The 15597-nt window shown below is 42.2% G+C and overlaps 1 protein-coding gene across 1 annotated transcript in view; it reads right to left on the bottom strand.

Annotated features, from left to right (window-relative positions):
- Positions 1 to 14459: 14459 nt before the first annotated feature.
- Positions 14460 to 15597, bottom strand: part of LOC138369247 (uncharacterized) — a 6031-nt gene continuing 4893 nt past the window's right edge. The window contains exon 2 of the mRNA XM_069332186.1: positions 14460 to 14571. Within this exon, the coding sequence (XP_069188287.1) occupies positions 14460 to 14571 (112 nt within the window). The remainder of the gene's footprint in view (positions 14572 to 15597) is intronic.

The following is a 15597-nucleotide window of genomic DNA, read 5'->3' as shown; positions in this document are numbered from 1 at the left end:
CCCACATACAACACATAACTAAGAAAGTCTCTAAAACAATTGGTATACTCTCCAAAATCAGATATTATGTTCCTAACTCTGCTCTCATCTCTCTATATTATGCACTAATCTATCCCTATCTCAACTATGGTATCTGTGCATGGGGTTCAACCACTGCAAACCACCTCAAGTCCATCATCACCCAGCAAAAATCTGCTATCAGAATAATATCAAATTCTGCTTTCAGACAACACACAGCCCCCTTGTTTAACTCCCTAAACATGCTAAACATAATCTCACTCCACAAATTCTCTTGTGTCAACTACATTTACAGAACCCTGTTCTTAAATGCAAATCCTTGTCTGAAACTCTTCTTGGACAGATGTAATAGGACCCATTATCACCACACCAGAAATAAATATCTCTTTGATATCCCCAGAGTTAAACTTAATCTGTGTAAACACTCTATGCAAATAAAGGGACCCAGTTGATGGAACTCACTCCCTACTGAATTGAAAAGCTGTCCAACTTTTACATCATTCAAAATCAATAATAAAAAGTACCTAATTTCATCTTCATATTTTTTCACTTTTTGCCTTAAAATTGCACTGTATCAATTGCTACCCAATCTCCCAACCTTTATGTTCCCAATTTGAACATCTTTACCATTGTGATCATTGCTGTTTTCTTATATGTGCTGCCAATCTGTTGTATGGTGTTTATAAATCTTGTTTATCTGTATCTTTTGCTACCCAGTCTCCCAATCTTTATGTACCCAATCTGAACATCTTTACCATTGTGATCATTGCTGTCTTAAATGTGCTGTCAATCTACTGTATGGTGTCTATTAACCTTGTTTAAATTACTAATCAAGCTGTCAATGTAATCAATCAGAGCTTTAATATAACAATGTGCTTTAATATACCTACTTATCTCTCTCATCTCATTTTTTTCTTGTAATGTATCTTTATCATTTATCAATTCTGATTGAAATTACCTACTTAAAATTATCTGCTAGATTAAGGACCTGCCCGAAACGCTGTGCGTACTAGTGGCTTTACAAGAATGTAAATACTGTACTATCCAATGTATTCTCACAAACCCAATGTACCTTCTTGTATATATATAAATAAATAAATAAATAAATAAATATATATGCTATCAAGCATAGACACAGTTCTCCTATATTAACAGGGATTTGATGAAAAACGTAAGTGACCCTTCACTTGCTCTAGTTGCCCTTGTGAGGTGGTAATCTTTGGGGTGTTTAAATGCCCCGAAATTACAATCTCTTTTAAGGGTCTGAGCGTGGTGCAGTGCGTTAAAGGCTTACCTGTTATGCCAGTTGCTGGAAGGCTTCTGTGCTGGCTAGGGTTCGAGTCTCCTGGTGGGAAAGTGTTCTAAAGTTGTGTGTGTGTGTGTATATATATATATATATATATATATATATATATATATATATATATATATATATATATATATATATATATATATATAAATATATATATATATATATACATATATATATATATATATATATATATATATATATATATATATATATATATATATATATATATATATATATATATATATATACTGGATCACCACTACAATTTTGTCCCCATTGCTTCTGAGACACTCGGCGCCTGGGGTAAAAGTGCTACCAGTTTTTTGAAGGAACTAGGTTCTAGGCTCATTGAAACAACAAGGGACCCAAGAGCTGCAAGCTTTCTTTTCCAGCACCTCAGTGTGGCGATACAGAGGGGAAATGCGCACTGCATCCAGGGTTCCTGCCCGCCATCTGAGGAGCTGGAGGAACTCGACAACCTATGATAACCATCATTGTAACCCATATGTAACGCCTTTCTTGTAACAAAGTTCAAATAAAGTAAATATATATGTGTACATACAAAAGAATGGGGGTGGTAGGAGAAGATAATATTAGTGTTCAGTGAGAAACCACAAGGTCTCCTCTGAATACTTTATATTATCTTCTCCGAGGCTATGGGTCCCCACATTGGCACCAGAGGTGGTACCCTCACAAACTTTAAAAAAAAAAAAAAATGTATATATATATATATATATATAACTGAAAACTCACACTCCAGAAATGATTCAAACCCATACTGCCAGGAGAACTCTGCTGGCGTACAGGATCCCTTAACTTCTCGACCAACACGACCAGACAAAAGAGGATGGTAGCCAAGGCTATTTCCATCCCCCTGCTGGCACTCGGTTGGTAGTCTTGGGCATGGTATTTTATCAAATCACCTCATTCTTCGGGGCATTCTGGGGGTGTGAGTTTTCAGTTGCATATATTCCTGGGGACCATTCAGGCTTGTTCACATATATATATATATATATATATATATATATATATATATATATATATATATATATATATATATATATATATATATATATATATATATATATATATATATATATACATATATATATATATATATATATATATATATATATATATATATATACATATATATATATATATATATATATATATATATATATATATATATTATATTATATTATATTATATATATATATATATATATATATATATATATATATATATATATATATATATATATATATATATATATATATATATATATAGAGAGAGAGAGAGAGAGATCTATATATATATATATATATATATATATATATGTCGTATCTAGTAGCCAGAACGCACTTCTCAGCCTACTATGCAAGGCCCGATTTGCCTAATAAGCCAAGTTTTCATGAATTAACATATTTTCTCTATTTTTTTCTTATGAAATGATAAAGCTACCCATTTCATTATGTATGAGGTCATTTTTTTTTATTGGAGTTAAAATTAACGTAGATATATGACCGAACCTAACCAACCCTACCTAACCTAACCTAACCTATCTTTATAGGTTAGGTTAGGTTAGGTAGCCGTAAAAGTTAGGTTAGGTTAGGTTAGGTAGGTTAGGTAGTCGAAAAACAATTAATTCATGAAAACTTGGCTTATTAGGCAAATCGGGCCTTGCATAGTAGGCTGAGAAGTGCGTTCTGGCTACTAGGTACGACATATATATATAGATCTATATATATATATATATATAGATCTATAAATATATATATATATATATATATATATATATATATATATATATATATATATATATATATATATATATATATTATATATATTTAAAGGTTACAAGACATACATTGGTTGATATAAAAATTCCTAAACGTTATGGATCTCTTGAAGCTCCTCCGCTTCCAGACAGGAACCGAGGACGCAGCAAGCATTTCCCCTCTGGATCGCCACACTGAGGCGCTGAAACAATAAACTGGAAGCCCTTGGGTCTCTGGTGACATCAATGAGCTTGGAGCCCAATTCCTTGAGAAATCCCGAAGTACTCTTGCCCCAGGGGCCATGCGTCTCAGACGCTATGGGAACAACGAGGTATTGACCTTCCAGTCGCCTGTACTTGAGTGACTTTGCTATTTCCCTGTGGTTGGCCGCCCCACCAGCTTGATCAGCTCCGAGGTGTACATAGGTGTCAGCCAGGGTGGATACACATGTATAGTCCCACACCAACTGTCTACCCTCCTTCCAGGAGTATATGGTGATGCCATCAGGGCGAAGTGCAGGGAAATCCGGGTTTTGGACCCCTAGGATGCGAGGTTCTCTCTCTGCTGGGCACCGAGCTGAGACGAGGCTTCTCTTGATGATGTCATTGACCTCGTTGTGTCTTGCATGCCAGCCCTTTGTGCTTCCGCAATGCAACCCATGCAGTCCGTTATGGTCTGCTTCCACCCTGTTGCAAATACACTTGTATTCAGTGTGAATTGGGGCACCAAGGCGGAGGGGCCACTGCTACACGAAGGGATTCTGGATCTAGGCGCGTGCCCATTGCTGACATGGGTACTGCCAGGAGGAAGTCTCCTACATGGGGAGGGGGCAGGCACTGCTCTGAGGCGGGCTTTCTCCTTGTCTGATGTTGCGACGCTGAGCATGGCATCAGCTACTTTTTCCACTAGTGGGTGGTCCCAGCCAGACTGTGTTTTTTGTTGGCTCTATAATGGTTGCTGGGGCTGCAAGAACATCCCACTGGTTTGAACATTCAGTGAAAGCAGGATCGTGTATTCCTGCTGAATCTCTCAGGGTTGCAGGTAAAATATCTCTGACGAGGTCGTGCGATGCATGAGAGGAGGAAAGGAAGGCTGGTAGAGCAATTTGGGAGGCTGTGCGGACACCAAGGCCGCCGAGTCTTACAGGAAGGGTTGCTTGCTCCCACTGAGAATCGTCTAATGGCAGGTTCAGGACTTTCACCAGCATGGTCCTCAGAAGGGTGTTAAACACATTTAACTTAGGGCTGCTGTAGGATGGAGAACATCTCAGAAAGTAGGTTAACTTATCGAGAGATAGGCATCTTGTGAGGAGAAAGAGAGCATCATGGGCATCAATCTTGTCAATCCTCTCCATCATTCTCTTTAGATCAGTGATTTTTGCATCCAGGACCTCTTCGATTGCTTGTGGGCTAATGGGGGCACCCAGGAGAGTGCAGTCCGGTGACTCGACAACGAGAATGTCTGGAAGAAGTATGAACATCAGAAGTCCACCAGATAATAGGGTTAGGGAAAAGGACATTCCCTTGTTTGTGCCTGAAGAGGCAGAGAGCTTCTTCGAGCATTTTGAAAAAGTAGCCAGTATCAAAGAGTGGCCACAGGAGGAATGGGCCCAGCTGGTCCAGTTAAGATTGACCGGTGCTGCCAGAGAGGCATACACCCAATTGTCACTGGAAGAGTGCCAGGATTATGCCACAGTGAAGAACAGCATATTGCGCTCATTTCAGTTGACCTCAGAAGCTTATAGGAAGCGCTTCAGAGAGATGATGAAAGTTGGAGAATGTACGTTTACCGAGACAGCAAGGGATCTGGAAAGACGATGTCAGAAATGGATTGAAGCTGACAGAGTTGGATCTTACACTGACCTGAAGCAATTGATGGTCATGGAAAAGTTCTTAGAAATGATGCATCCCAAGACAAAGTTCAAGATCCAAGAAGCAGGGATAAAGGAGTTGAGACATGCTGCAGATAGGGCGGATATGATTACGGAAGCATACAAGAGATTTAAGGGAAAACAGAGTGAAGAATGAGGTGAGACGTAGCAATGGCAGACCCATTGAGTCTGGGGAGGAAGAAGTTTTGGGGGACAGACAAGCAGATCAGCTAATTTTAAGCCCCAGGAAGGAAAATTGCCGAGTCTGCCTGCTGGAGGTAAGCAGAAAAATAAAAATGTGCAGAGGAGACAAGAGTCCAGTGAAGCTCCACAGAGCACGAGTAGTACGTCTGGCCCGAGGAACTCCAATATGAGTTGGCAGTCAGAGCCACTCAGGGGCGTATAGGAAAGATTTCTCCCAAATAAAGTGCTACAAGTGTAACAGATTAGGTCACATGATGCGACATTGTCGGCAGGGCAGGAGAGTCGTGACCCTGACCACGTGTGATCCCCCGGAAGAAGTACGTCGATGTACAACAAGACAAGCCACAGAAGGTAGATTTGATGAATGAGCATTATAGGCCGTTTATTAGCAAAGGATGGGTCGGTATAGAGGGTCAGCCTGAGGTGGAGGTTAGTATCCTCAGAGATACTAGAGCCAATCAGAGTTTGATTCTGAGAGGTCTAATCGGAAACAATCGACTGTTAGCTGGCAGTAGGAGGATAAAGGTTCATGGGTTGTTGTCTAAGAGGGACATGCCCATGTGTGCTGTCCAGTTGAAGTTAGATTATTTGTCGGCGGAGGTGATGTTGGGAGTGTGCCCCAACATACCTGTTCCTTAAGTCCAAGTGATCCTGGGGAATGACTTGTGTGGGCCCAAGGTGTTGCCAGAGCTGATAGTAAAAGCTGTGCCGGAGGAGTACCAGAATGTCTGCGGTACTTGTCGTAGTCAGCATCCTCGAAGATGAAGCAGAGGACAGTCAAGTCATTGTATATCCGGCCTGAGTAGTGACAGAGTCGGATGTAGCCGCCGAGGATGACACTGGAGATGATGTAGCAGTGTCGACTCCACCAAGAGAGGTCAACGTGGACATTTCTGGGTTGTTCGGTGAAGGTCCAGCTCAGAAAAAGGAAGATTTGAGGAGACAGGAAGTGAAGGTGACCCTACATGAACGGTTCAGCGTGAACTGAGCGGACCTGATTAGGGGACAGAAAGAGGGGTTTATAGATCTAATCAGGGAGGCGAAAGGGGGAAACTCATGTCCGAAGTCCCCCGTGTATTACTACTTAGACAATGACGTACTAATGAGGAAGTGGCGACCCGACAAAGCCGGCGCAGATAAGGTATGGTTGGAGAAGCACCAAGTGTTAGTGCCAAAGGAGTTCAGGATGGCAGTGCTAGAACTAGCCCTCTCCGTAGATATGGCAGGGCACTTAGGGGTGAAGAAGACCTTAAATAAGGTGCAGGAGCAGTTCTATTGGCCGAACGTGTGGAAGGATGTAAAGAGGTATTATAGGACATGTTAGGCATGCCAATGTGCAGGTAAGCCGGCTCCAGCTATACCGAAGGCACCTTTAAAGCCCATACCGGCGTTTGGTGAGTCTTTTGAGAGGGTCTTGATAGACTGTGTAGGTCTGTTGCCAAGAACCAGAAAAGGCTACGAGTATTTACTGACCATAATGTGCACAGCCACCCGTTTCCCCGAAGCGATCCCCCTGAGAAGAGTGACGTCACGAGCCGTTCTGAATAGACTACAGAACTACATTGCGTGGGTAGGCATGCCCAAGGTAATCCAGACGGACCAGTGGAGCGTCTTCCAGTAGAAGTTGTTTAGGGAAACTGTGAAAGGATGGAGGGTAGAGCAAGTGCGCTCGTCACCGCATCATCCTTAGTCGCAGGGAGCGTTGGAGCATTTCCATGGAACGCTAAAGAGCTTGTTGAGGGTATACTGCGCTGAATAAGGGAGTAAGTGAGACGAGGCATTACCGTCTGTGTTGTTTGCCATCAGGGATGCGGTAGTGGAACCACTGGGATTCACCCCATTTCATTTGGTGTACGAACTCAGTGAGGCATCACTGAGCATCAGAAAATAACTGGGCATCAGAAAATAACATGATGTTTAACAGTGATAAATTCCAGGTACTCAGGTACGATAAAAATGAGGACCTTAAATATAATACAGAGTACAAAACACAATCAAATGTTCCCATAGTAGGAAAACAGCATGTAAAGGATTTCGGAATAATAATGTCTGACGACCTAACGTTTAAGGAGCATAACCAAGCAAATATTGCGACAGCCAGAAAAATGATAGGATGGATTACGAGAACTTTCAAATCCAGGGATCCCATCACAATGGTTGTACTCTTCAAGTCACTTGTGTTGTCCCGTCTTGAGTACTGCTCAGTACTCACTTCCCCCTTCAGAGCAGGAGAGATTGCTGAAATAGAGGGAATACAGAGAACATATACGGCACGCATAGACGCAATAAAGCACCTAAATTATTGGGATCGTCTCAAAGCCCTCTAAATGTACTCACTAGAAAGAAGACGAGAGATATATCAAATAATATAAACCTGGAAGATAATGGAGGGCCAAGTACCAAATCTACACAGTAAAATAACAACGTACTGGAATGAACGATATGGAAGAAAATGTAGAATAGAACCAGTGAAGAGCAGAGGTGCCATAGGCACAATCAGAGAACACTGTATAAACATCAGAGGTCCGCGGTTGTTCAACGTCCTCCCAGCAAGCATAAGAAATATTGCCGGAACAACCGTGGACATTTTCAAGAGGAAACTAGATTTATTCCTCCAAGGAGTGCCGGACCAACCGGGCTGTGGTGGGTATGTGGGCCTGCGGGCCGCTCCAAGCAACAGCCTGGTGGACCAAACTCTCACAAGTCAAGCCTGGCCTCGGGCCGGGCTTGGGCAGTAGAAGAACTCCCAGAACCCCATCAACCAGGTATCAACCAGGTAACCAGGAGGAGCCCAATGGGTGCGCTGAAGGAGCAGCTCACCGAAGATAGGCAGGAGGTGGATGTGGGGCAATATGAAAAGACTTTTAGGGAGTAACTCTCTAGGGCCAGAGATTTGGCCAAGGAAAATCTGACAACGTCCAAAGCGGAGATGGTTAGATATCACGACAGGAAGGCAAAGGACAGGAGATTTCAGGAAGGGGATCAGGTGTTAGTCCTCCTGCCGGTGAAAGGAAGTATATACGAGTTGAGATTTTGTGAAAGCAAAATCGTATACCATCCAGAAGGCGCTAGGGGACGTGAATTATGTAATACATATGCCAGATCGTCCGAGGAAGTCACAGGTTTGCCACGTGAACATGATAAAGAAGTACTATGACAGAGATAACCTCTAGGCGAAGATGAACAGATGGAAACCCCATCGCAGACGGCAGTGCTTTGTGTGGGAGACGGCAAAGGAATAGAGGAGGAGAACGGTAAGTTAGAGAGGGCCGATGGCGCGAAGATATCGAATACGGAAAGCCTGGCCAAGATTAGTGAGCATCTGGGTCATTTGGAGGATGACCAATGCCAGGAACTAGTGGAGATCCTACGGAGGAATAAGTCGTTATTCACGGACGTGCCCAGAAAACACCGCGGAACGGTGCATGAAGTAAATGTAGGGAGTGCTGACCCCATCAAGCAGCACCCTTACAGAGTTAACCCAGAGAAAGCAGCGGCGATGAGAGCAGAAGTAAAGTATTTGCTAGATAATGACTAGGCAGAGGTTAGCGACAGTGACTGGGGTTCACCGTGCCTCCTCGTAAAGAGGAGTGATGGTACGTACTGGTTCTGCACCGATTACAGGAGAGTGAATGCAGTCACAGTCGCTGACTCGTTCCTGATACCACTCATAGATGATTGCCTAGATCGGATTGGGAGTGCGCGGTATGTCTCAAAAATAGACCTGCTGAAGGGATACTACCAGATTTCCCTCTCCTAAGAAGCCAAGAGAGTTTCAGCGTTTGCGACACCCGACGGCTTGTACCAGTATAAAGTGGTATCGTTCGGAATGAAGAATAGTGGCTGTTGTTTCCAACGAGTAATGAATTAGGTATTACAAAGGATGTGCAGTGTACATCGATGATATAGTGATCGCTGATTCCTGGAAGGATCACGTGGATTGACCTTTAAATTTGTTCGGTCGATTGGGGAAGGCCAACATGACGATCAACTTAGCAAAAAGAGAGTTTGGAAGAGCCCGCCTGGAGTACCTTGGATATATAGTAGGGCAAGGTGAGGTTGCTCCGGTAAGAACAAAGGTGGAGGCCATCGACAACTTCCCAGTACCCAGGAGTTAGAAAGAATTGTTGATAACTTGTGCAAAAATTTCTCCACTGTAGCCACTCCTATGACGAGTTTGCTATCAAAGAGCAAGAAGTGAGAGTGGAATGGAACAGCACAAGAAGCGTTTGAAAAGACCAAAAGACTTTTGACCGAGGCGCCTGTATTAGTGTCGCCAAATTTTGGTGTGCCGTATACGTTATTTGTAGATGCCAGTGATATAGGGACTGGAGCTGTATTGACGCAGCAAAGTGATGGAATTTATTGCCCCGTGTCCTTTTTCTCGAAGAAGTTCGTTAAGCACCAGAGGTCGTACAGTATGGTCGAGAAAGAGACCTTGGCACTGGTGATGGCACTGAAACATTTTGAAGTGTATGTGAGGGGGGGGGGGAGGAGACCCAGTGACGGTGTATACAGACCATAATTCCCTAGTTTTCCTGAGAAAAGTGAAGCATGCGAACCAGAGGTTAACCAGGTGGTTTTTATTGCTCCAAGAGTATGACCTGGTGATGAAGCACATAAGAGGACGAGACAATGTAGTGGCTGATGCGTTATACCGAGCCTAGCCACTGGAATAATTCTCAAAAACAAGGGGGAGGGAGTGTTATGATCCTAGGTAGCCGAAAAACGAGTCTCCCCTTTGAGATTTATTCTATTAGGCCTGACCTGACTAAGAGGTCAAAGAAATATAGACATGAAGGTTCATATGTAAAATAATTGGTTGGATTTGATAGATAATTTAAGAATGTGGACAGTGAATAAGAAAATAAGTAAACGACTTGATATAAGATGTGGCGAGTTTGCTGGAGGCATTAGGCTCGCTTGAGAGGAGCTTGAGCTCACTTGAGCTGAAGAAATCGTGAGGGGAGGGCGTGCTCCGTTTGACCCCTTGTTAGAGAGGAACCCCTGTTTGATATACCTTCAAGAGGAAGGAAGTGGACAGACGTCTCGACTGAGGAATAAGTTCGGAGGCATGTCAGTTCAAGTCAGGAACTGCAGAAGGTGTTGAGGGAGGAGTTAAAGCAGTTCTGGGGGTAGCCTGAGGCGCCCTAAGTGTCGCCACCCCATCGAGGAGCGCCCTGCAGGAGACCTTTTTGTGGTAAGCATAATTTTAACCAGTTTACAGTGATTGCCTATAGTTGATAGTGTGTCCAGCGGTCGTAACGAATGTTTATTGATACATTAGGCATATGTTATTAAGGCAGAAGGCCTAAAATAAGAGAGTAAAGATGGAAGAACATCCTGGAGGGTGGAGCGATGTTTGTCCACTCCGACCAATGGAGGGCAACTGAGAAGGACAGCTGCCTCGAGGGCCGCTGGGCCGGGCGGAGGATGGACCAGCCCAAACGTCAGTCCACACTCACAGCATGAAGAGAGCAGAGAGATGTTGGGTGTAAACATATTGTGTGGTTTATTTCGTTTATGTGGTCATAGGGAAACATTTTTATTGGCGTGTCAATGGATTGCAGGTTTGTCTAGGGAAGAAGTTGCTGAGAACGTCGAAGCCAGCAGAGAGGGAGTAGTTGATGAGACTCCAAGATTGTGGAAGGTACTAAGCTCTGTGGAAGAGCAGGCATATAGTGAGGAAAAGAACCTCAAGCTGTGAGAAGAGGAGTAGTAGAATGAAGTTTCACACGCTTTTGTGATACCAGTGGTGAAGCACCATTGCTGCTCAATGAAGACTTCATGGTGTAGCGGCCTGGAAGAGCTGCGGAGGATCCTGGAAGATAAACCCGGAAGAACCTGATGCTGTCAGGGTAGTGAACTTCCAGATGTGGACGGGAAGTTCTAGTTGACTAATTGTAGGTAGTTGGTAGAGTGTTTGGTTGCCATTAGCGTGCAAGACGCAGTGAAAGGTGTATGATTGATTACTATTTTTGTGCCAAGAAGTACTTTTACTTAAATATAGAGTTATGACCACAGGCTGGATTACCTGCAGTGACATACATATGTGTTCTAGGACTGACAGGGTGATTGATTGATCATTGTTGTTTATCAGGGAATATTTATGTTGATGTTTATAAAATTATAGCCATAGGCTGAAATGCCTGCAGATATTTATATGTTCCAGAATTGGTAGCGCCATATCATATTGTACTGCATGATTTACCCACTTGGTGAGGCTGATAGTGCAATATTGTCTTATAAGACTTGACCTACTTGATGAGGTTGGCATTATTAGGTGGTGAGTCAGGAGTTAGGATACCACTTGATAAGCAGATGATAGAGTCCTGATGGTATTGGAGTGCAACCTGACTACAATAGTTTAGAGTGTTGGAGATATATATTATTATACATGTATATGTATTGTCCATGTGCCTTGTCCAGTAAATGTATTCAAATTTGCTGGTGTTTGCCCTTGTCCATCAGAATCTGCCACCGAATCTCACTATGCTGGAGTTCCGTAAGTTGCAGAGGGAGGATCCCTCATTAACATCATTATTCTTCCAGGCTGAGACTTAATCTGATAGTATTCCTGGGTTCTTTATAGACAACCAATTGCTCTACCGCAGGTACCGACCCAGTAAACTAACGGAGGATGACGATTGGGCTAATGTCGACCAACTAGTAGTTCCCACCAGCCTACGGCCCGATATTCTACACCTGGCCCATGGAGTGCTTTCTCACTACGGTTTTAATAAAACCTATCACGCCATCAGACAAGACTATTACTGGCCAGGTATGATTCAGGATGTAGAAACTTATGTACAACAGTGTCATACATGTCAGATGGCAGGAAAACCCAACAACTCTTTTCCCAAGGCTCCCTTGATTCCTATCCCGGTGCCTTCGGAACCCTTTCACAGACTCGTCATAGACTGTGTTGGTCCTTTACCCCGGACCAGTTCTGGCAACGCTAATATACTAACCATCCTGTGTCCAAATACCAGATTCCCCATAGCAGTTCCTGTAAAGAACATTACGGCTGTTACTGTGGTGAAGCAACTGTTGAAGATCTTTACACAATATGGTTTTCCTCGGGAGATTCAAAGTGACTATGGCACCAACTTCACCAGTGATCTCCTCAAGAAGACACTGGAAGAATTCAACATTACTCAGGTATTGTCCAGCCCCTATCATCCTGCTTCACAGGGTTCTCTTGAACGTAGTCACCAAGCTATAAAATCACTCCTTAAGAAATTTTGCAATGAAACTATGAAAGACTGGGATAAACAACGTGACATCATCATGTGCATTTTCAGAAGTCTCCCAAATGAGTCTCTAGGAGTGTCTCCTTATGAGATGCTCTACGGACGTAAGTGCCGTACTTCTCTTAAAGCTTTTAAAGACTCTACGTAATGCCACCTTCAGTGACCCTCAGAATGTGCCTCAGTTTCTTCAAAACTTAAAGCACATTCTAGAGCGAGTTCATAAATTTGCCAACGATAATTTATTAAAAGCTCAAGATAGAATGAAGACTCATTTTGACAAACATAGTAAAATCAGGAAATTTAAAGCAGGAGACATCGTTTTAGCATATTTTCCGATCCCTGGTTCTCCATTGCAAAATAAGTTTTCAGGACCTTACCGCATCAAGGAGTGCAGAAACAACCACAACTACGTTCATGAGACTCCAGATAGGCGGCGGAGGACCCAGTTGTGCCACGTCAATCTTTTGAAGAAGTATAAAGGTACACCCCCACTGTATTAGTATCTCTCTCCACCTTTCAAGATCCATACCTCCACAGTGAGACCTCCCTGCTTCTCCTCCTTGAAGCACTAACTCTGAGTTAGTACCATCCAACTCGGAAATTCTTACAGATCTTCCTAAATATTTGCAGGACTGTAACAGTGCTCCTCTCATCAGAGTATTCCAAGAACATCAGAAGTTGTTCAGTGATGATCCCCAGGAATGTAATGTGGTTCAACACGACATCCAGCTACTTTCCTGATACCCGGCCGATTCGTCAACCCTTCTACCGCATCAGCCCGTACAAAAAGGAAGTTATGCATGCTGAAGTACAATACCTTCTGGATCATGGGCTGGCCACCCCTTGTGAGTCCCCTTGGGCCTCACCCTGCATCTTGGTGCCGAAACCTCACGGTAAAGTACGATTATGTACAGACTATAGGAAAATGAACCTCGTGACCATCAAGGATGCTTACCCTTTACCTCGTATAGATGATATCCTTGACGCCATAGGTAATGCTACTTATCTCTCCCAGATTGACTTGTTAAAGGGCTACTATCAGATTAGTCTGACAGAGCGGGCTAAGGAAATATCAGCCTTCACCACTCCTTTTGGCCTGTACAGATATGAACGCCTTCCTTTTGGACTGTGTAATGCCCTGGCCACCTTCCAGCGAGCTGTCAACTGCGTCATCCATGGCCTAGATCACAACTACGCCTACTTGGATGACATCGTTGTGGCAACTGACACCTGGAACGAACATCTGCTCCAGCTGCAACGATTGTTCTCCAAGCTCCTGACCATTGGCTTTACCATCAACTTGGGCAAGTCCGCCTTTGCTAAAGGTAATGTGCATTATCTTGGTCATGTGATAGGAAATGGCAGCCTAGCTCCTTTAGACATTCATACTCAAGCCATTCAGCATTACCCACAACCTACAACCAGGAAGCAGCTCCTGTGCTTCCTTGGCCTTGCATCTTACTATCGTAGGTTTGTAAAAAGTTTCAGTAGGGTAGCGACACCACTGATTAATCTGACCAGCCCCAAGCAATGGTATCATTGGACCATTCAACAGACCGTTGCCTTTCAACAACTAAAGTCTCTGCTATGTTCTAATCCCATTCTCGCCTCTCCAGATATTACGAAGCCCTTCATCATCAATGTCGACGCAAGTAGCACTGGCATAGGGGGCGTTCTAATGCAACAGCGTGGCGAAGAGGTTCTTCCTCTCAGCTTCAAATTGAAGCCTCATCAGAGGAACTATAGTACCATAGAAAAAGACCTCCACTCCATCGTCCTGAACCTTCAACATTTCGAACCTTACCTACAAGGTAATCGGTCCATTACCATCTATTCAGACCACAATCCCTTACGATTTCTGCAACAAGCCCAATTCAGCAATCAACGTCTTCTACGCTAGGCTCTGTACCTACAGAACTTTAACCTGGAGATATTCTTCATTAAGGGCTCGGATAACATCATAGCAGACGCCCTCTCTGGAGTCTACGTGGTAGAGGCAGCTACTCCTACCACTCTACTGTCTAATGAAGTAACTTAACCCATAAGAGCAGGCTTCGGGGGAGAGCTGTGACAGTAATCTCTTTCAAGAGAGATTTAGCCTGCTCCTTCCTACATCGCGTTACTTCTATACTTCTGCAACACAATGATACCACATTCAAGAATAGCATATAAGTGGAATAACAGACATCTCTACAGGGGGTACACTACCTACTCTCATTCTCCCCCCCCCCCTCCCTCACTGTCGGCGCACCACCTCGTCGATCACCAAACGACCACTTCAAACCAACACTCTCCCCATTAGTGAATCAGCGACTTCATGTGACTCCAGCGCCATCTGCATCATCTATATTTAATCTCGCACGAGCAGTTGGCCTCAGAATATTCTTGTGCTCTCGAGCTGACGCTTCTAACTAAGCCTACGTCCTGTATATTAGTAGAGGTTTCAGCCAGCACACTATTCTCAGCACTTTTAACTAATTTTTGTCTTGCTTATTGTAGAGTAAAGTAATTATTTTATTTTATATTGTGTTTTGTCTTTGTATATATTTTGATCCGCAGTGTACATAGCCAAGGGATTATCTTTATTTTGTTTATATTTGTTTAAAGTTAATTAATTACAAGATTTGTTTTGCGTGTTTTTCCCTCTCACTTTACCACAGGAGACAACCGCCAAGCAGTCAACATTTTGTTTCTCTTTTTTTTTAATGTGATTGGCATTTACACCAGCCATAGAGAAGACTGCCTTAACACCTACATTTCTCGTCACATTAAATATATATATATATATATATATATATATATATATATATATATATATATATATATATATATATATATATATATATATATATATATATATATATATAAATATATATATATATATATATATATATATATTTATATATTTATATATATATATATATATATATATATATATATATATATATAAATATATATATATATATATATATATAAATATATATATATATATATATATATATATATATATAAATATATATATATAAATATATATATATATATATATAAATATATATATATATATATATATATATATATATAAATATATATATATATATAAATATATATATATAAATATATATATATATATATATATATATATATATATATATATATAAA

This window comes from Procambarus clarkii, chromosome 27, assembly GCF_040958095.1.
Source record: "Procambarus clarkii isolate CNS0578487 chromosome 27, FALCON_Pclarkii_2.0, whole genome shotgun sequence".
Classification (NCBI taxonomy): domain Eukaryota; kingdom Metazoa; phylum Arthropoda; class Malacostraca; order Decapoda; family Cambaridae; genus Procambarus; species Procambarus clarkii.
This window is presented reverse-complemented; position numbering and strand designations above follow the sequence as displayed.